The sequence below is a fragment of the Hypomesus nipponensis genome, chromosome 4 (assembly GCF_054491055.1).
Source record: "Hypomesus nipponensis isolate SF chromosome 4, ASM5449105v1, whole genome shotgun sequence".
Classification (NCBI taxonomy): domain Eukaryota; kingdom Metazoa; phylum Chordata; class Actinopteri; order Osmeriformes; family Osmeridae; genus Hypomesus; species Hypomesus nipponensis.
This window is the reverse complement of record NC_140364.1, coordinates 11,896,696-11,918,354: the sequence shown is the minus strand read 5'-3', so window position 1 is coordinate 11,918,354 and position 21,659 is coordinate 11,896,696. Positions and strand designations below refer to the sequence as shown.

Here is a 21,659-nt window from a genome sequence, read left to right as displayed (position 1 = left end):
ACGTCAGCGTATGCACAACGTCACATTGTTTCCGGTTCGAGCAGAAGTACGTGGCTGCCATCTTGTTTCCCGTTGCTAACGAAATAAAATAAATAATACGCCTAGCCGGACTTCACTTCGAACCCGTAAAACAAAGTGAGTACAAAATTAAAATATATATGTGGGCAATGTCCGTATGAGAATGCATACATTGGCACTTTTAATACGGGTTATTTCCTCGCGTGCTACGATGGATCTTCCTGACCAATAGACAATTGTTTTGGAAGATGAACATAGGCGCCATTTCCATTCTCGCACTCTGAGGCGCTTATTGGTGGCTCGCTGAAAGGAACAGAGAGGGTCAAGAAACTGGCGTACTGCGTCCACCATGTTGGCTCCTTTACATACGAGCGTTCCTTATGACTGGCGATTTCCATTCGATCCCGAATGGCGTCAGTTTCAGAACGAACTTGGCCCTTAGAAACCTTGATTGGTGGAATCTAGTCCGAGGTTTGATTGGTCTGAAGGACAGATCCAAACGTTGTCTTTATTGGTTAGACTGCCTCTACCCAGCTTTGCAAACTTTACTTTGATAAGCATTGCTCGTTGTTCAGAGGCGAATTACCGGTAACTTGTCTGAACGTTAGTGTTGCTATGACCGTCAATGTCACTTCTCCCCCATGACCTGGTTTCTACAGGCATTTCAGTAATGTTAGCCGTTACTCGCTACCTTGCTACTTTCCCGCTTGCTAGGAAGAATAACTAGCAAGAGTAGCCATCTAGCTAGATAGCTTTTCTTGTTCACCTGGGTGGTGGAAACGGGAACAAGACCTCTAAGGTGTTAACTTGAGTCTAGTTATTACTTCATGGACGTTATCTAAAGTCGTTAGCTATCTAGCCTAGCTTTATACACTGGCATGAGGAGATCTAGCTAGCTGGCTAAACAACCTAGTAGCGCAGCTACCTCATATTCTGAGTGATGACAGCCAATTATTGGCCATTGACTGTATTTTTACATCTACTCATACCGGGAACTATTCCACCCCACAAACGTGCGTACCCAACACAGCTAGCTAACTAACAACGTTGTTCTTCCCTTGTATCGTTTGGCCCTAACCATATCATTCTGCAACAAATAATGCTATGTACACTGTCACTTAACTTTAAAAAGGCTGTGTTCGATTAGCTTATTAAGCCTAACTATATATGTCTATTCATCTGTAGCCTATAATGTATACACACACGCACAAGGAAAGGCCTATTGTTACATTTCACGAGCTGCGAATAATTCCTAAAACTTGAGTGACCTAGACTCAGTGTCTGGCATCAGTGACTTTCAATGTCATTTGATTAGTATTCTCCTCTTGTGGCCTATGGCTATGTGCTAGTTAGAGGAGATAAGTTATTTTCCGTTGACAGCCAAGTAACATGTGGGTGGCGAATTTTCGTGTGGTCTTATCAGTAGCTAAGTCGTCGTAACATAGCGTAAGCTAAATGAATATTTCATAATTATACTGTATCTTCATCTCAAACCCTCAAAGCTGAAGAACACTTCCTTATGTTTATCATTGCCCCAATTATGTACCATCTGGCAACTGTCAGCTTGACATCTTTATCTTTGTTCATGTTGGAGCTCTTGTGACTGTCTGGATGTTGGGATTTTGTTTTCAGTTACTATGTAGCTTACCTGAACGCTAGTCTTGATCTTGGTCAATTTTCCCTGGGTTGTATGCATGCGCGTGTTCTGTGGGTAAGTGTTGCCTTGTGCACGTAACACTTGGCCTGCCCTGCCCCAAGGGATCCCTCAAGCTGTGTGTTCATATAACGAATCACCCTGTTGTTCTGCATGTTTAATGTTTATCTCTAAACAGCCCAAGTGAGAGCAAACATATCCTTGCCGCTGCTACCAGGACAGCGCAAGTCATGGGAAGGTCTGTTGTGCTGTGACCTTGCCAGGTGTCATCGTGTGTGTGTGTGTGTGTGTGTGTGTGTGTGTGTGGGGGGGGTGGTAGCCGGCACTAAGGTAGAGACATGGGACTGCAGCCGCTTAAGGAATAGTTATCTTTGTGCAGTGCTGGTTTGTAATTATTAACCAGCCTTCTACAGTCCCACTTAATTCATGTGTCCTCTCGCTACACGCATGCGAATAGAAAAGGGACATTTTGCTTCTCTCGTCTCCTCCCCCCCCCCCCCCCCCACAATCACGTGCAGACTCTCCTCTCTGTCCTTCTCCATCTTTCTGGCTCCCCCCATCCCCCTTCAGTTTGTTCATTGATGGACCAGCTTTGCTCACTGTCTCTCTTTTGCTTTTGAGTTAGTAGTTTCTTAGGAGAGTTGGGATTTTTTTTTAAATATGGATAAGCGTCAGGTCATTCAATTATTGTCTAGACGGCCAGCTAAAAGTAACTCTTTCTGCTTTCCCGAAATCTCTCACATGACATTAGGTTGTCTTAATGTGAAGTAAAATTCTGTATATTCCATACCAGCATGCCTTGCCTGTCTCTATGTAAAGGTTCATGTGGAAAAAAAACATGCCTCTCAATTTAACCCTGCAAGGCTGACAAGAAGGTTATTGTATGACATTGCTGACGTGGTTCTATGGTGACATTTTAATAGTCCAAGTTGCTGTGAGCTTGTTTTTAGGATCAGAACAATTGTGTCTTTGTGTACTGACTTTCCCCCATATCTGCTATCTATCTTGTTTAGCCACAAACACGAGCAACGAGGCAGTTTCCTTATTTCTTGTGCAGCCTGACATAGTCAGCTGATCAAGATGATTTTTGTGTGAAATGGCTTTGTGGTGACCTATTTAACCACTCATTTATTATGTCATCGTTTGAACAAGATTTTTCATTGACAGTGTTTATATTACATTCCTTTTGACATGAAATTCATTGTACTAATTATCCAAATGTATTGGATTAGTTCTGAGTGAATGAAGTCAAAGGTATTTGCATTTATCAAAAATATTTACAACCTTCATGCAAACAGGATTGCAATCAGTAGCCAAACTGGATCTGTTGGCTGCTCTTACCTGTGACTATGTGCAATGACGAATGAGAGAGGAAGGGGCAAAGTTTGTGTTTTCTCCGTATAAATGTGCGCAGAGCTTGCATGCCTGTGCACACGTATGAGACAGCCAGTCTGCTCGCTATGCCTATGCACTTTAAATCATGTGGCTGCAACATGCGGCACTCTTCTGACACTCCCTTCAGCCAATCCGAGGCTACAGGGTTGCTTGCATCATCATCCCGTCAGCCAATCTGTTATTCTGGGAGGCGTGGCTTGGGGAGACGTTTAGTTTGACATTGTAAATAAGCAGAGAACAGTTGTGAGAGAGCAGCCTGTGGTTCCTTTCTTTGGTCTGCGAACCAGCCATGAGAAAGACAAGATCAGCCAGAGGACACATGATGCAGAGGCAAACGACCACCAGCACCCCAGTCGTACTCTCCCGGTAATGCGCTTTTCACAACTTTCTCTCTCTTTTGTTTGTTCATTTTTTTCTCTCTCTCTCTCCCTCTTCCTCTTTTCTCTCCCTGACCCCTATCCTGCAGCTCAAGGTAACTTAAAACAGGAAGTTGTCTGTCGTTGAAAGGGGGTTGGGTGGAGAGAAGTGGGAGGACCAGTAGATGTGTCACAGCTGACTGGCACTTGCGGCAGCCAATGGGACAAGGCGGCTTTGTCATCTCATTGGAGGATAATCTTCCAGTGGGGCTGGATCCTGGCTCCAGGCGGAGTCTGGGTATCATGTAGCAGGCTAGATTGATTACTTTAGAACGTTAAAGGGAAAGCAGGCAAGAGGAGATTTTTGTCCGGGACTCGAGTGTGCCTCTCCTGTACTGCCTCCGCTTGGCTCTCTCTCTTTTTTTCTCCCTGCTCTCTCCTCTGTGCTGCGGCAGGGGTCAACTGAAAGACAAATGAACAGGTCGCCAGCTGGAGAGAGAGAGAGAGAGAGCGAGAGAGAGACAGGGAAAACAAGTGATAGAGAAGAAGTGGAGGAGAGACGCTGTTCTGTGCTGGGGCATTTGAGGGGACTTGGTCAGAGGAGAAGAGAGAGAGAGAGAGAGAGGGAGAGGGAGAGGGAGAGGGAGAGATAGAGGTGTGCTTAGAGGGAGGACACAGGGCAGTGCGTAGGGGGAGGGGAAGCAGAGGGGGGTGATCTCTCTTCTGCCTGTCGAGCCATGAGCTTGTTAGAGATGGTGCTGGCAGACTTGGAGGGGCTTTTGTCTCTTTGCTGGGACCAGGGGCCTCAGGAAGTGAAGGAGAGAGGGGAGAGATTGTCAGACTCAGTCCGGTCATCTTTCTATTTCGTGGTATCTGTCAAGGAGACAACAGCTCTGTTTCTCTCTGTCCTGCTCTGTGCAGAATGAAGGGTACAAGGTAAGTGAAACTGCGGACACTCACAAACGCACGCACGCACGCACACAAACTTGTCTTAAACAGGAAAAAAACAGACCCTTGTAATCACTCTGTGTGACTTTACTTTCTGTAGCATTTTCTGTGCATGCACTTTCTTGTTTTCCCTCTGCAGAGAGGGGATGCTCTTTCTCTCTTTTACATCTCTCCTCCTCCTCCTCCTCTCCCTTTACATCTCTCCTCCTCCCCCTTTCATGCTCTCGTCCTCTACTTTTCTCCTTGGGAGAAATCTGAGAACGCTATGTCTCTGTGTGTGTGTGTGTGTGTGTGATTTTCTGCATTGGACAGCAGTCTGCCTCCATGTCCTTCAGTTGTCACTATAGTACAGGAAGGTTGTTGTTGACATCTTTAATTAGCCTTTTACAACGTCCTAATGACACAGTCCATTTCATAGGAAAATATATCAAAAACGTTTCCCTGTCGGGAACATTGAACATAGTTTTGCATGATAACATAAAATTGCTTTGGGTAAGAAGTTTTGCTACGTTCAGCCAACCAGTATGGCATGAGTGGCCTGTGCTTGTTTGAGGCCCTGTTTGTCTGTAACTGTCTGAAACTGTGACTTTGGACCAGCCTGTCGGGACAGCCGTCTCACACCACTCACACTTTGTGGTATTGATCAAACCGCTGTGGTCGGCTGAATTACTGACTCAGCACGCGCGCTCGCACCTGCGCGCTCAAACACACACACACCCGCTGGCACGCACACACACAGAGGCTTCAAAGTCACCCAGGATGGTAGCATCGCGGTCGAGGCTGCGGTGGTGACGATGCAGAGCGGGGCTGGTCGTAGGCCTCGGCGTGTTGTTTATACCGACGTGACAAGTGACGCAGAGCAGAGGCCCAGACGGTGCCCATGGTCCAGGGACAAAGCCGGGATCAGATAGTGGCTCTGAGGGTGTGTGACGAGGACGTACCCACGGCGTTCTCACGCCAGATGGAACAGACTGTCTTGTCAGCTTCAGGGGATGGAGAGTTTTAGATCTGATATCTTTTGATGGATACTTGGTATGTGTTCTGCTCTGCTCCGATTCCCCTGCCCCCCCCCCTCCCTCCCCCTTGTTAGGGGCGAGAGATAGGGACAGAGAAAGGGAGAGAGAGAACTAAAAATAACTACTGACTTGAAGCCCCGTCTGCCAAATCCCTGTGCCGGTTGCTGTTTGCATGAGATTTGAATATCATTTGTGCCCCCATACAGAGCTGTAGACCAAATGAGCGGTAACAAAGTTAATGAAAACAAACACACACACACGCAAGTTGCTAAGGTGACTGCTGTGGGTTGGCGTGCCCTTGTGCCCCTTTGTTGTGAGTGCAGGATGTAAATACAGGATCCCAGCACCAAGTTAGAGTGCGTCCTGGTGCCCCTCCTAGAGGCTGTTGGAACGCAGGTAGCATGAGACCAGCCCACCTCCACCACCACCGCCGGGCCTAGCGCTGGATGAAGGTCACAGGAATGTGAGGCAGCCTCCCCGCAGTCTCTCTGTGCTGTCAGTGCGGTGAGGACGACAAGGGAGGTAGGGAGGGGGGGAGGGGTTGGGATGAGACCACCAGGCTAAAGACAGCCTCCCAGATGAGTTGTGATCAACGTCCCCCTCCACCCCCCCCCCCCCCCCCCCCCGTTACTAAGTTAAGATAAATACCACAGGGATTGTAGGAGCGCTGCAGTGAAAGTTGAAAAACCTGTCCTCTCTTTGCCCCTTTCTCTCCATTCTCTCTCTCTCTCTCTCTCTCTCTCTCTCTCTCTCTCTCTCTCTCTCTCTCTCTCTCTCTCTCTCTCTCTCTCTCTCTCTCTCTCTCTCTCTCTCCCTTTCCCTCCACTAGCTTCCCCCCCCTCCCTCTCTGGTTTCACTCTCCTCTGTCGAATGACCTTGGGAGATCAGTGACTAGGCCTAGTACTTCCTGGAGTTGGGCTGAAGCAGAACCAAGGGCAAAGTTTGTAAGGCTGCTCGTCAGAGCAGGGGGAGGAAGGAGGGGGGAGGGGGCTTGTGCACAGGTCACGGGAGCAACCGTCCATTCGTTCCTTTGGCATTATCACCCCACCACCTTGTCGAGCGCGAAATCCAGCAGGTGTTGAGCATGGCATGGCACGGATCGTGGAACGCTGGTTAATCTGTAATTCCTGGCTGTGAACTCTCACTTCTTGTTTTTGTTGTGCTAAAGTAGATGATTTACCCCTGCACACAGCAACACTGCCAAGGAACCCGTTTGGTTTCCCCCACATGATTTAAAGTGGGCCCGTTCGATTGCAGTCACATTTCATAGTCCTCTCGGACGTTTGAGAATGTAAGCCTGTGTTGCTTGTCTTTTGTCTTTGGTTATCTGTATGTTTCGTTTGTATAGATTTGTGTTATCTGTGGACAAAAATGTTTTCTCAGTAAGCTGATAAAAGTGTTCGGAAGAGAAAGACGAGTGTATGATCCAAAATATGGAAATGGAAATGCACACGTTTGCAAAAGAATATTGTCACTAGCCTCTGGTAACATGAACACTTTATCCTTCAGTGCTTTTAATGGTAACTTTCCTTTTTAATACACCAGTTTGACAGATTCCTTGCAACTACCTCCTGTGACCTTCTCACTGTTGACCTTTAAACATTGTTGACGGTTTGCAGGGATGCCTGTCGGAAAATGACCTCTACCAAGGACTCAACTAGTCCTAACGTTAACACTGTGTAAAGCACCATTTACCCATACCGTGATCTCCATACTTCCCTAAACGGCTGATCTCTGAATTCACCTGACACCGCGGGTGGAGGTCACTGCTTTGACGTCAGTGCTGATGTGACGTACGATGACTACAGAGTCCTGACACTGTCATTGAAAGGACGAGCAACGAGAAGGTTGTGACGGTTGTGCGTGACACAAATGCGCAAAAGAAGGTCCTCTTTGTCCGGTAGTCCGACGTGTCCTCTCTTCCTGACCTCTCTTCCTCTGCATCTGCCCTTTTTTTATTTGTTATTTTGACGACAAGTGGATAGATGGTTAGAGGGTGGAGAGATTGGGGGAGGGAGGTGGAGAGGGAGAACAACTCGAGTCCGGGTCTGTTTTGAACACCTGTCGACACACCAGATGGGGGGGGGGGGGGATTTGACGTCAGCTGTGATTACACTCTCATTTTCTTGTCAAACCATTGAACGCTGCACAGCTTGTTTGGAGAGCCAGTTATTCTTTTATACTGAGCATAACCAGGCGACACACAGGCACCATAAGCATGAAAGCAAAGGTCGGTTTAGTTTTGAAGTTTGGTTAAGCTCAGGCTAACATTAGCCTGCTTGTTTTGCGTGAAACTAAACATCTACTGCCCTTTTTTTCCAAGTAACCCCTCATACAGTGTAGTCTGTCATTGAGTGACCAGGTGAGGAGTGAGGCCTGGTCTGTCTGTTTACAGGCCGTGGAAAGAGTCTGAGATTAATGAGTTAGCCACCAAGCCCAACCTCTGTTAAACAGAAGGTAACTTGTCACCCTCACTCTCTAACCTCCGTCCATATGTCCTTTTGAAATCCTGACCCTTTGATTCTAAAGATCCCGAGTCTTTCCCACGGAGGTTAGGCCAAGCTAGCTTCAAAATGGCTACGCAGGCCAGCCCATCTGACGACTGATGAATAGCTCCTGACTTGCTCTTCTATCTCTAGTACAGCCGGCCTTTGGCGGGGACATTAGATCAACCTTCACTGTAAAATCCTAAAGTGACCCCATATTATCCAGGGGTCACTTCACCCTGCTGTGCCCCTGTCTCTGACTCTAGTCTGACACTGCCTGCCTCCAGGGCTTCTCTACCAACTCTGACCTATGAGCAGCCAACCTGGCTGAACCTCTCTCTGTCTCTCTCTCTCTTTCTGAATCTCTGTACCTCTCTCACTCTCTCTTTTTTATTTCTCTCTCTCAGCCTCCCTATTTCTTAAAAGAAAATAATCACCCCCCTCTTTTCACTTGATCTCTGCTGTTCTCAACTATTCAGCCGCTGTGAGCACCATTCAAACCAAGCACCAGCCAGGTCATTAGGAAAGCAATTACGGTACACAGGAGGACATTTCAGTTAGTCATTTTCCATCAGCCCATGAGTTCATTCACCTAGTCTCCTTCCACCTCCACCCAACTCCCCATACACAGCTTGAGTGCTCATCTGGAAGTGCCCTAGGTCTGTGTGCCCTATTTTCCAATTTGAAATCCGTCCTCTAGTCTGAAAGTACGCTCCCTTTACAGTAATGTTTGTTGTCGCTACACCTATCCTTATCTGAGGTGTTCGCCATTTTGCCCAAGTCTAGTCTGCGCACACAGCGTTCTGCGTGTTAACCATCCTCAAGGACCCTGGTGAGGTGGCTTGCCTGGTGTCACCTTAGTTTGGACTGGAGCCCTGGTGCTGCTGTGAAGACATGATGTGACGTACCCTGAGAGGGGGGGAGGGAGGGAGAGGGGGAGTGAGGGAGAGGAAGGGCAGGGAGGAGAGATGGAGGGAGGGAGAGGAAGGGCAGGGAGGAGAGATACGGGGAGGGAGGGAGAGGAAGGGCAGGGAGGAGAGATACGGGGAGGGAGGGATGGATGGAGGGAGGGAGAGAGAGAGGCAGGGAGAGAGGGAGAACAGCACACGATGGAACACCAAGCTGGCAGAACTACGTTACTGCTGATTCAGCTTCTGCTACTCGAACAACAGCATTGACTTTCTCAGAGGAGAAAGAAAGAGAGGGAGACATGGAGTGCTGGAAGAAAGGGAGAAACAGAGGGATGAAGAAAGGATGGGAGATCTATATGGATAAATTGAGTGGAGGAAGTGGAAGAGAGAGGAGTGGTGGTGGGGGGTGGGGGATGAGAGGGGGGGGAGGAGGGGGGGGAGGGGGGCAGGGTCGACGAGGCAGAGGGATCAGGTCAGAGGAAACCCAACACCCCCCATCTCTCTGACCCACTGAAGGGCAACGCTGCCTCTGCAGCTGCAGAGGCTAGCGCTACACAGCACAACCTAGCCTATCGCTACACAGCAAAACCAAGCCTAGTGCTATACAGCACAACCTAGCCTAGTGCTACACAGCAAAACCTAGCGCTACACAGCACAACTTAGCCTAGCGCTACACAGCACAACTTAGCCTAGCGCTACACAGCACAACCTAGCCTAGCGCTACACCGCACAACCTAGCCTAGCGCTACACCGCACAACCTAGCCTAGTGATACACAGCAAAACCTAGCGCTACACAGAACAACTTAGCCTAGCGCTACACAGCACAACTTAGCCTAGCGCTACACAGCACAACCTAGCCTAGCGCTACACCGCACAACCTAGCCTAGCGCTACACAGAACAACCTTGCCTAGCGCTACACAGAACAACCTTGCTTCACAGGGCAGCCCATATGCCTTTTTGCTCACATGTTGTGCACTCTGCTCCCTCTAGTGTATGCATTTAGCCCCTGTCTGCTACTTTTGTCAAATGGGCAGTGACATTTATTTGAATAAAAAGTTACTAGAGTTTGTTAGAGTATTTGTTTTATAATTTGTCCATGGGGTCAGTATAGAAGTGGACTTCCAGACACTGTTGGCTGCCTGACTGACGCCTATGCAGAGTGTGTTCTAGTTAGCACAGTTTTCATTGACGTGTGGACTGGGGGAAACTAGGCTATATCAATATAGGTAAAACACGCTATATGAGCAATGCTCTGAGCCATGTTGATAACCATTGACTCTTTCACTCACTGCCTCTCATGCGCACACACACACACACACACACACACAAACGGAGTATACTGTAGAGCCTACACACACTCACATTTCTCCCTCTTTCTCACACACTTCCTCGCTCTTTTCCGTTCTATCTCAGACCCCGCCCCTCCCACTCTCACATGGTTTACTGCCTGGCTCTGAGGACGTATTCTATACATGTCAACAGTGGGAAGTCAGACACTGGGGAATTTAATCACATGCTTTCTCCAAGTCTCTGCAGCCCCTAGGCAGTCTAGTCAGTTGAGTGGAAGAGTGTGTGTGTGTGTGTGTGTGTGTGTGTGTGTGTGTGTGTGTGTGTGTGTGTGTGTGTGTGTGTGTGTGTGTGTGTGTGTGTGTGTGTGTGTGTGTGTGTGTGTGTGTGTGTGTGTGTGTGTGTGTGTGTGTGTGTGTGTGTGTGTGTGTGTGTGTGTGTGAGTGAGCAGAGACAGCTGGTGTTGCCAGGCCCGTACTTGTTAATTTTTTTCATTTAATTTGCTTGTCATTAATTGAAGCGTTTTGCTTTTTAAATTCCCCTCCCCATCTCTCCTGTTTCTCCCAGCTACGCTGGAAGTCACACGGTTGCTGTAGCAATTAGCTAGAACGTGGTTTGTAATGGTGTTAAAGTGAATGTCCTCATTATTATTCCTCATCAAGCTACGAGTTGGTGCGGCGGGACTCTCTCTCTCTCTCACACACACACACACACACATTATACTTCGAAATCTGTGTTTTCTGATGCGTGGGCCTAGCTGTATTAGAGAAGGGATAATGTGAACCTCAGACTACAACCCTGTAGGACTTCATAGACCGTAACTATCATGTCTTCACTCTGGAATGCTGGGATTGCTCCCAGTGATTACATGGAGGGAATGGGAGGGGGGGGGGGGGGGGGATTTCCATCAAACCCGAAACCCAATCCCAGAGAAATGCTGTGGAGGTCGACGGCTGTCCTGCACCATGTCTGATTGGTTCAGGCCAGTATGGACCCCTCCCCCTGCTCTGGGCTTATCGATGGGCTGTCTGCTGGGGCGTGTTTACTGATGAGCTCTCTTCTGTTTGCTCACTCTCTGTTTCGAGAAGGGCTTCTGGAGTACTCAGAAACTACACAGCTGTAGTCATTCATGTAAAACGAATGCCTTGAGAATGATAAGAAGATAACCTTCCCTCACACACACACACACACACACACATCCTCCCTGTCATTGTGCTGTCACGCTTTTGTATCACTCTGACACTCTGTCTGTCTATTGCCCTCCTTCCCTCCCTACCTCCCTCCCTCTCTATCCATCTCTGTATCTCTCCCATGTTTGACCCACATAACTGGTTTGCATAGCAGCCTGAGTGTTGCCCTGTCTGTCTGCTACCTCCCTCCGTTAAAGCCTTTGGCGCTTTGTCTCAGTATTGGATTAATACTGAACTCTACACGGCACTGGGCCCACACACACACACACACACACACAAACCAACCACTCTTCATTGCCTCTGCAGCCCAGCTATTACACTGTGCTGCTTTCTTCTCCTGCCTGTGTTTTCTACACACAGAGAGATAAGAGGGATGGAGAGAGTGAGAGAGAGAGAAAAAGAGAGAGAGAGAGAAGGAGTGGTATCCATGCAGGCTGGGCATGCTTAGACAGCCAGGCCAATATTTTCCCAGCAGATTCCTGGCATGCCATAGTAACCTGGCGTCTTCACTTTCAGACTGGCAGGAATGTAGGAGGGTGTGCGGCCTATCTCCATAGTGTCATTCTTAGAGGCGTGGTTAAACCCTACCCAGCCCAACCCTCCCCCACACACCCAGAACCAGGCTTTAACCCGGGCATGTTTACAGCATCAGACCCATTCAAACCCAATCTCTGACACTGGTAATCGCTACGCTGTTGTCATTCGCTGGAAATAAACCCTTTCAGTGATGTCACAGGACATGCTTGATGTTTGATATGTAGACGGGAGGCTGGTGAACAGGCGTGCCCTGGTGAGGCATGCCACACGCAGCGCGTTAAACATGTCAACACCGTGCCAGGCCAGGAATAGCATCTCACTGTAGTCTAATTCCAGACTCCGTCCTTTGTGACTCCAAGAGCTATGGCCATCCACGACCCCATTCTGGCCAATCACAGACCTCGCTGACCACTGGCCTCGAATAATTTCGATTTTTAGGTCGTCCATTTACGCTTAAGCATCTTCTGTTTTTGTGCTACATGTACCATGTTTGACCTTGTGGCCTTCTCTCTCTCTCTCTCTCTCTCTCTCTCTCTCTCTCTCTCTCTTTCCCTCTCTCTTCTCCCACTCTCTCTCTCTCCCACTTTCTTTCCTCCCCTCTATCTTTCTCCCTCTGTGTCCCTCTGCAGCACTGAGCATGTCTGCAGATGCGTTTGGCGCCGGGGGCAGCGATGCCCAGCAGAGCCTTCAATCATTCTGGCCCCGCGTCATCGAGGAGATCAGGAACCTCACTGTGGTACGCTACCTGTCTCTCTCACTCTCGCACACCACATTCAGACACACACACACCACACACCACATTCACATACACACCACATTCACACACACACACACCACACACACACACACCACACTCGCACACATGATGTGGATCTGTGTGTGTGTGTGCCCCTCCCTAACACCACATGGCTCTGCTTCAGAAGGATTTCCGCGTGCAGGAGTTACCTCTGGCCCGCATCAAGAAAATCATGAAGCTGGATGAAGATGTCAAGGTAGGACCCACGCCCCTCTTACCTCGCCAACACCACCCAATATACATGCTTGTGCACACCAAGCCTACTTGCTTACGTATATAAAGATGTAGTTGAAAGTGTTATTGACTCATTGATCGTGCTGTGCTAGGTTATCCTACAGTCTGATCGTGCTGTGCTAGCTGAAGGCTAGGTTATCCTACAGTATTTTCCCATTAGAACAGATTAGCGGTCAGTGCTATTCCTGCTCTATAAGAGCAGCTATAGGGAGAGCCCAAGTGCACGTGTGTGTGTGTGTTTCTGCGTGTGTGTGTTATGCACCGGGATATGTGTGTCCACAGTGCTATACTAGGATAAGCAGCAGCTTAATCAGAGGTGGGTTAACATGGCATTTAAGGAGATCATGTGATCACCCCCACTCCAAGGCCAGGACCCCTCTGTCAGCCATGACTTAGCAGAGTTCTCTCTCTCTGTAAGTGTGTGTGTGTGTGTGTGTGACCCAGTTTTACCTCCATGTCCTCAGATGATCAGTGCAGAGGCTCCAGTGCTGTTTGCCAAAGCTGCTCAGATCTTCATCACAGAGCTGACCTTGAGGGCATGGATCCACACCGAGGACAACAAGAGACGCACTCTACAGGTAACACACTCACCATACACACCCTACAGGTAACACACACTCACCATACACACCCTACAGGTAACACACACTCACCATACACACCCTACAGGTAACACACACACACCATACACACCCTACAGGTAACACACTCACCATACACACCCTACAGGTAACACACTCACCATACACACCCTACAGGTAACACACACTCACCATACACACCCTACAGGTAACACACACTCACCATACACACCCTACAGGTAACACACTCACCATACACACCCTACAGGTAACACACACACACCATACACACCCTACAGGTAACACACACACACCATACACACCCTACAGGTAACACACACACCACACACACTGTACAGGTTCACACACACACCACACAGGTAACACACACACCATACACACCCTACAGGTAACACACTCACCACACACACTGTACAGGTAACACACACACACCACACACACCATGCAGATAGCAGATATACCATCCCTCTATCATTCTTCTGTACCTAGCCATTTCCTGTGTCTCCTCAGCTGTTGTTGTTGGCGCATTACTGCTGCAATGCATGAACACCAGTACAAGCACACACACACACACACACCGTGTGCTGGGGCCTGTGCGTGTGTAGAGGGCCCACCCCACCATCCCCCGAGGTCTCCCACTGGTAAACTCTTTCTCTCTCCGTCGACTCTGAAAGCAAAGCCGGGCTCTGGTGACCCACTTTTCCTCCCCTGCCCCCTCCCCTCCGGCAGAGGGACAGGGGTCCTGGGAGAGCGCCGGTGGAGAGAGGAGGGGCCCGCTCTGGGTCTGAGGTTTCTAAAGCCAGAGGCCGGCCACACCTGTGCGTGAGAGGAGAGGCCTGCACCAGCACATGAGAGCAGCCATGCTGCTGTAGTCATGTGTATGCCCCTGGGAGATTTGTTATCCTAGAGAGGTGTGTGTGTGTGTGTACATACTTGGATGCGCGGGTGTTTTTGCCAACGTGCACGCTTGTTAGAATGCTGTTGCTTTTCCTTACTTCCAACACTTCAGACGCCAGTCTTATATCTGGCCCTGAAGACGTCAGTGGATTGGAACACAATCTTTAAATAGAGTCCTGTATTGCCTAAATATCTGCATGTGTAAATTACAATTGACACTGCAGATGGGGGGTGTTAGGTGTGTGACACGTGCGCCTCATGCCTGGGTGATGTTTGGGACTCTGTCTGTGTTAATAAAACGGCTTTGATGCTGCACACACACACACACAAATCAACACCCGCCACGGCATGCGCATCCATTGTGCCGACAGCACGCTGATCGGGGTCACCATGACAACGCTCATCAATATTACAACTGTAGTTGTGACCTGTTGTTGCCAGATATTAATCAGGTCGCTAAAAATAGCCTCTGGTGTGAGGCGGTGACAATGGGGGGGGTCTTTACTGCCGATATCCTGTGGAAAATTCCACAGTGACATACAAGGGTGGGGGCGAGGGGGGGGGGGGAGATGGTGTCTCAGTGATGTCATAAAAAATGTCACAACTGTTTATTTTGAGAATTTTTGTTTACTGTCGGAGCCGGAAACATTCAATTTCTGACTTTGATTTGAGTGTCGTTTTCAAAGCTGTGGAATTTTTCTCTTTGACCTTGAAATGTATTTCAACTCCCCCCCAGTAGATCTTTTTTGTTTTTTTTGTGGGAGACTATTTTTAGAAAAGAACAGAACTTTGAGTACAGTGCCTGTTTACGTGTACGTGCATGCTGCATGAGAAACCTTACTTAACCTCACCTCGTGTTTTGTGTCGCAGAGGAACGACATTGCCATGGCAATAACCAAGTTTGACCAATTTGACTTCCTGATCGACATCGTGCCCAGAGACGAGCTGAAACCACCCAAGAGACAGGTGCGGAACACAGCCCCACACACACACACACGCACTGCAGAACATTTACACTGCAGAACATTTACAAAACGTGGAACCCATACAAGTAAGGATGAGGGAACCGGAAAAGGACCACGGTGCAATGGGAACGTCGGCAGCCAGGTGGCGCTGTAAACATCCTTGACTGGAAGCTGGGGTCCGGTCAGCGATGGCTTTCAGTCGGATGTTTGCAGCGTCCCGCTGTCCACAACCAACAAAAACACCGCCCGTGTCATCCTGCCTTCGCCCCAACGCCGGGCCTCAACACACAAGCTCAACACAGTCTGCTTCCTACTTCCTCTCCCGAAAGGAAGTAGTGATGTCTGGGCCCGGACCACAGCCCACCACCATGACCCCAGGCGGCAGGTCCAGGGTTGCCGTGGAGACCGCGGCCAGGGGTGTAAACATCCTACACTCTCAGCTGTGACGTCAGCGAGCTGGGAGAGGGGTGTTTACGCTCCTGGTGGCGGGGAAACACCGACCGCCTCGCAAGCCGTCTAAGAGCTCTTCCCTCAGTACGTGCAAATAAAGATTTCAACCAAAGACGCGTCAGTACCCTCGTGTTTATGTTTGCCGCATAGCGCTCAGTCAGGCAGTATGTTCTAGCGTGCCGTGAGATGTTCTGCTTCGGAGGGTGGCTGAGCCGTTAGGGAGTCAGGCTATTAATCAGAAGGTTGTAGGTTTGATTCCCGGCAAAATGGTCCCTGCAAAATTATGTGTCCTTGGGCAAGGCACTTCACCCTACTTGCCTCGGTGGGGAATGTCCCTGTATTTACTGTAAGTCGCTCTGGATAAGAGTGTCTGCTAAAAAATGACTAAATGAGAAGGTCCATGGGCCTTACCAGGCCTCTGCAACTGGTCTCCAGTGTCCCTGCAGACCAGTGTGAGAGGAAGGACCTCACGGTGTGAATGGATTCCAGATAGTTCCATACAGATTACATTACTCATCCCCTCGGTCACGGACCTATTAGTTATTTAGCACGTCTTCTGTCCTATAGTGTTACACCGGCAAAAATAATTCATGGAGATGTAAATGACTGATAGGCCTCTCTCTGACTCTCTTTGTGTGTGTGTGTCTGTCTGTCTGTCTCTCTGTGTGTCTGTCTGTCTCTCTGTGTGTCTGTCTGTCTGTCTGTCTCTCTCTGTCTGTCTGTCTCCAGGAGGAGGTGCGTCAGTCAGTGGCCCCAGCAGAGCCGGTGCAGTACTACTTCACCCTGGCCCAGCAGCCCGGGGCGGTCCAGGTGCAGGGCCAGCAAGCGGGCCAGCAGGCCAGCGCCCAGCAGGCCACCACCATCCAGCCCGGACAGATCATCATCGCCCAGCCCCAGCAGGGACAGGTACGGGGAAGGGGGTGCACACGGCCCGGAGGGAGCTGGGGAGACGCACACTCACATGTGGACTAGATGCCTGTGCTTCTGCCATGGAGCGGTGCGAAGGGGATAGTGGCTCCCTGCTTTATTGATATTGGTCTTGGCAGACAATCCCAAAGCACATTAAAGCCTTTTTCGTTCTCACCAGCAGGAGCTAGTTACTTGAACACACCCTGCGTTCACACCCAGCTATACAAGCACAACGCACACCACACAAACACGAGCGCTCGGCACTCCACAGAAATAATTCCCTTTACAGCCCTCGAGTTTTCTAAATGGGATCTGTGAAAACCGATGGTTAGTGCTCGAGCCTATTTCTTTCACAAACACAGACACACCCACACACACACACACTCGCATACAGTACAAAGATTAGTCCCTTTACAGCCCCTTAGTGTTCTTATAGTGGAACATCTGTTCCAGACTGGTGGTTAGAGCTGGAGTTCTGAGCAACAGGACCTCCCCCCTGCTGGCTCTGGCTCCAGAGGATGCCAGCTATCCCTATCTCTCTCTCTCTCTCTCTTTCTCTCTCTTTCTCTCTCTTTCTCTCTCTATCTCTCTCTTTCTCTCTCTTTCTCTCTCTCTTTCTCTCTCTCTCTCTCTCTCTCTCTCTCTCTGTCTCTGTCTCTGTCTCTCTCTCTCCCTGTCTCTCTCTCTCTGTCCCCCTGTCTCTTTCTGTCTGTCTCTGTCTCTGTCCCTCTCTCTGTCTCTCTCTCTCCATTCCTGTGGCCTCTCGTCCTCCTCGTTTTCTTCCATTCTATTCTTCTCCGTCCTGCGTTCCTCAGCTTTCCCCTGGATCTCCTTCACCTAGCTTCGTCTGCCGTGGCGTGCCCAGAGTGCTGCTTCAGCAGGCTGCTTTTGGCTGAGCTGTCACACACACGCGCGCGCTAGGCCTGCTCACCTACAGTCATCTGAGAAGCATTATGACCACCCTCTTGCTCCTCCCGGGCTGTCCAATCAGCTTAGACGAAAGGCCTCGCAATACTAAAAAGGAAGGGTGACGGGGAAGAGCTCATCTTTAGGAGATGAGGGTAGAGGAAGGAAGTGTGCGTGCACGTCGGTGTGCTTGCTACGTGGACTCACCAGACCTGCCTGCAGAGGGCTATCAGTGTCAATACTCATCACGGTCGCACCAGTTCTACCATCTTCCTCTCAGGTCACGCAGTCCCCTAGTGAGCGCTTCTGAAAGCAGCCATTTTGTGTCCGTCTGCGTCTCCCTGTGCTGCAGCGCGTTACCGTGGCTACGCACCGCACAGGCCGGTCGTCGTCTGCTTTCAGGGTTTTACGCTTTCAGCGTCGTGCATTTCTGCGGTTGTCCTTGTTCCACTTCCCTTCCCCCCCCTCACATCTCCCTCCTCAGTCCCACTTATGGTTATGTTCATTTCCTTCTGTAGCTTGGATGACATTTTGCTCACGTGTGTGCTGTTGCTGTGTGTGCATGTGCCTGCCGTCACTTGTTAAGCACTTTCTCTCTCTCCATTTTCTTCCTCTCCTCCCTCTGTCTCTCTGGGCCCTCAGGTGCTGCAAGGGGCTACCATGCAGCAGCTACAGCAGGTGCAGTTAGCCCAGTCACAGAACACACCTATCACGGTAAACACACACACACACACACACCCCTTGCCTTGTTGACTGAGTCAGGACAATTACAATTCATTGCCCCCACTTTCCCCCTCTTAACTACAGACTCGCACGCTGCACGCCTCCCCCCCCCCCCTCTTATCACCCACAGTTTTGATGCATCTTTTTAAACCCACCCCCTCAGTGATCCCAGCCCCTCTCCAGGGAGCTAAGTGGATCGTTTGATCCTGATGCCCTGTCGGGCCCTTATCTCCCCTGTCAGTTTGACCCGCGCTGGGTGCAGCAGGCCTGTTAGTTCACCGTCACAGCCCTGAAGTGTGTGTCCCGTCCTCGGGTGACAGCTCTCCCTTAGCTGCGGCGGTACCGGCTCGTTACTGCAGCATATCAGGTGCCCCCCCCCCCCCCCCGCAGAGACACGCTCTGACGCAACTCTAGAGGGGGAGGGGGGAAAAAGAGAGCAAGCGTTTTGCCTTCCTTTGCTCTGTCGTCTTGTGTTTAAACTTGGGTCCACCGGCCCATGCCGGACCCCCAACCTCTCTCTTGGAAGTCGCTTTGGATAAAGGCGTCTGCCCAATGCATAAATGTAAATGTAACCTTTCATGTCCATCAGTACAACACGGCTGCATGTTTCTCTCACTTGCTCACCTCTTAACTTCTTCATTTACCCTCCTTTCCCCTATCTCTCTCCCCCTCCTCATCTCTCTCTTTCTCCCTCCTCCCCTATCTCTCTCCCCCTCAATCACTCTCCCTCTCTCTCACCTCCCCACTCTCTCCTCTCTCTTTTTCCCCACTCCTGCCCCGCTTTCGCATCCCTATCTCCCTCCCCCTGTCTCTCTCTCTCCCCCTCTTCCTCTTTCCCCCCCTCCCCTATCGTTCACCCCCTCCCCCTCGGCCTCCAGAGTGCCCCGGTCACCATGCAGGTTGGGGACCAGCAGGTTCAGATCGTCCAGGCGTCGGCCCAGGGCCAGGGCCAGGCAGCCCAGCCAGCAGGACAGACCATGCAGGTCATGCAGCAGATCATCACCAACACAGGAGAGATCCAACAGATACCTGTAAGAGAAAAGGGTGGGAAAATGAAAAATGGCAGTAAAAGGATTGAGACAGACGGGTTTGGTTTAATGTAGTAGAAATATAGTATTTCAAAGACGTATAGATCTGAAATGAATAATGGCTATAGTAATTACAAGCGGTGTTATCTAATGTAAGGGTGTTGAAACTCATTATACGGGCTTCCGTGCGGAACGGTGCCACGAGAAAGCTTCTGTCGTCATGTCCGTGAAGCTATGCCAGGAGAGCTGTGCTAATGACCTCTGTCGTTGTCTGTGACCTCAGCACTAAACTGGAGTTTGTCTCCCCCCTGTGGCACGCGTGTGCAGGTGCAGCTCAACACTGGCCAGCTGCAGTACATACGTCTGGCCCAGCCCGTCTCTGGAACACAGGTAGTCCAAGGACAGATTCAGACCTTTGCCAACACTCAGCAGGTACACACTTCCCATCGAAAATATGCCTGAATGCCTCCAAAACGATTTATAATCTATGTTCACGCCTTTGTATTGTGTTGTTTTCTTAGATTACACAAACAGAGGTCCAGCAAGGTCAACAGCAGTTCAACCAGTTCACTGATGGACAGGTAAGGGCAACGTCAATCAAGATGTCGTTGTTGCCCAATCGCAGTAACCAATGCAACTGACACACACACACACACGTGCTCACTCCTGTGTCCTTGTGTGTTGTAGCAGTTGTACCAGATCCAGCAGGTTACCATGCCAGCAGGACAGGAACTGACTCAGCCCATGTTCATCCAGTCCACCAATCAGACGGCCGACGGCCAAGTCACCACGCAGGTCAGCGCCGAATGAGGTCACGGCGCAACGCTGCCAGCTCCGCCTCCAGCCACCAACACCAACCAACAAGGCCCCCAGATTCCTTGACTCAGATCCCCCACAGGACTCCCAGCAACCCTGTCTCTCTCTTCTAAGACCTGGTCTACACCGTCACGTTAGGAACTGGACTCTGACAACACTCACTTTTGTACAGTTCACTTTTCAGAGTCAAAAAACCAAAGGGACTCCTCGCAACTTCCTCTTAGTCTTTCGTCGCATCGAAGTTCATGTCAAACGCTTCCGTATGGCCTTTCTGACCCACCCAACCCCCCCTTCCCCCGGCCATCACTGACCTCAGCCCCAGAATCAGCCACCACCTAGTGACCAACTCCCAGTTCTCCTGTGTGCACGCGCGTCTGTTGTGCTCTGTTCTCCTGGCAGACCTGTGCTTGCATCCTTTTGTCTTGTGTGTCCAAGCTGAGAGAACAAGCCTATCATGCCTGCTGTCGAGTCAAGTCTCCTTCACGTCCACAACTGTAGATCGTGGAAACGATAAAGCCATACCTTGCACATTCAGTTCACAGTGAATCATTGTTTGTTGTCTGGGAAGGATAGATGATGTGATTGGTCTGTGAATAGTATTGTCTCTGCTGTTCTCCACGTTGGTGAGGTATAACAAAGGGCTTCTAAGTGTGTGTGTGTGTGTGTGTGTGTGTTTAGTTTAGTATTGTGAACCATGTCCCCCTCCCTTCTCCAATACACTTTTTTGGTTCATGTCTTCCTTTCTTGTATCTCTTTTTATCCCTCCTCCTCTTTCTCCCTCTCTCTACCTTTGTCTGTCAGAAGTTGTGTCCAGGTGCCCTGTTTTGCCCTTGTAGAAATGTCACATGTACAAACACAACTCGCCCTGGATGGGAAAAAGTCCTTTTAGAGACCCCTTTTTAATACAGGTTCTAACTGTTAAGGTTTCTTTTTGTTTTCAAAAAACAATCCCCCCTCTTCCTGTTTTCTTATTTTTTATTCATCATTATAATTGTTGTTCTTATTATTGTTGTTTGCATGTAGTTTAAACTGGCAGCATGATATGCAATAGATAGGTACAAAAGTTTATTTTCGACGTTCTTTTTTGTAAGCAGACTTTGTTTGTGAGAAAAACGAAATAAAAAAAACAACATGACATGCTTATTTTCCTACCCATTCTTATGGCAGATGAAATATTACGTTCTTCTTGTCAAATCAAGATAATTGTCACGATATCCGAATGTCACTTTGTGTGTGTAAGGTAGGCCTATTGGCTGATAAACTTCAAATAACCATGGGAGGGCGACACTGAACCATAGATTTAACTACAGTATACTGAATCCTGATTAATTGCTCGGCATTGGGTGTAACTCGTTCTCCGTATTTTTAGCACTTCGTTTTCCTTTTGACATTTTAAAGTGCACTGCAGCACAATTGTAAAACAAAAATAAGAGGCCATCAATTCAGTCTGTTAACTTTTTTTTGTAACCCAGACTAGAGGATTAGAACAATACAATCCTGGTTCCCTTTTGCCTCAAGTGCTGCAAGAATTTC

General features: G+C 49.4%; 1 protein-coding gene across 13 annotated transcripts; it reads left to right on the top strand.

Moving 5' to 3' along the window:
- Positions 1 to 14: 14 nt before the first annotated feature.
- nfyc (nuclear transcription factor Y, gamma) lies at positions 15 to 21,261 on the top strand. 13 transcript variants are annotated; one of them, XM_084696618.1, is made up of 11 exons: positions 15 to 135; positions 12,430 to 12,536; positions 12,724 to 12,792; positions 13,295 to 13,408; positions 15,200 to 15,295; positions 16,474 to 16,650; positions 18,202 to 18,273; positions 19,161 to 19,313; positions 19,638 to 19,742; positions 19,832 to 19,891; positions 19,998 to 21,261. In XM_084696618.1, exons 2-11 carry the CDS (start codon positions 12,438 to 12,440, stop codon positions 20,118 to 20,120), a joined length of 1,068 nt encoding a protein of 355 aa, XP_084552744.1. In that variant the 5' UTR covers positions 15 to 135; positions 12,430 to 12,437; the 3' UTR covers positions 20,121 to 21,261. The 13 variants fall into 13 exon arrangements, with proteins under 13 accessions (XP_084552744.1, XP_084552740.1, XP_084552747.1 ...); XM_084696614.1 differs by having other exon boundaries at positions 12,721 to 12,792; XM_084696621.1 differs by lacking the exon at positions 15 to 135 and adding an exon at positions 588 to 606.
- Positions 21,262 to 21,659: the final 398 nt, after the last annotated feature.

Coding starts and splice junctions, on each gene's coding strand:
- nfyc (XM_084696608.1), top strand. CDS start 959: ATGACAGCCAATTATTGGCCATTGACTGTATTTTTACATCTACTCATA. Junction 13,409..15,199: donor ACAAGAGACGCACTCTACAG/GTAACACACTCA, acceptor TTTGTGTCGCAG/AGGAACGACATTGCCATGGC. Junction 19,743..19,831: donor CCTTTGCCAACACTCAGCAG/GTACACACTTCC, acceptor TTGTTTTCTTAG/ATTACACAAACAGAGGTCCA.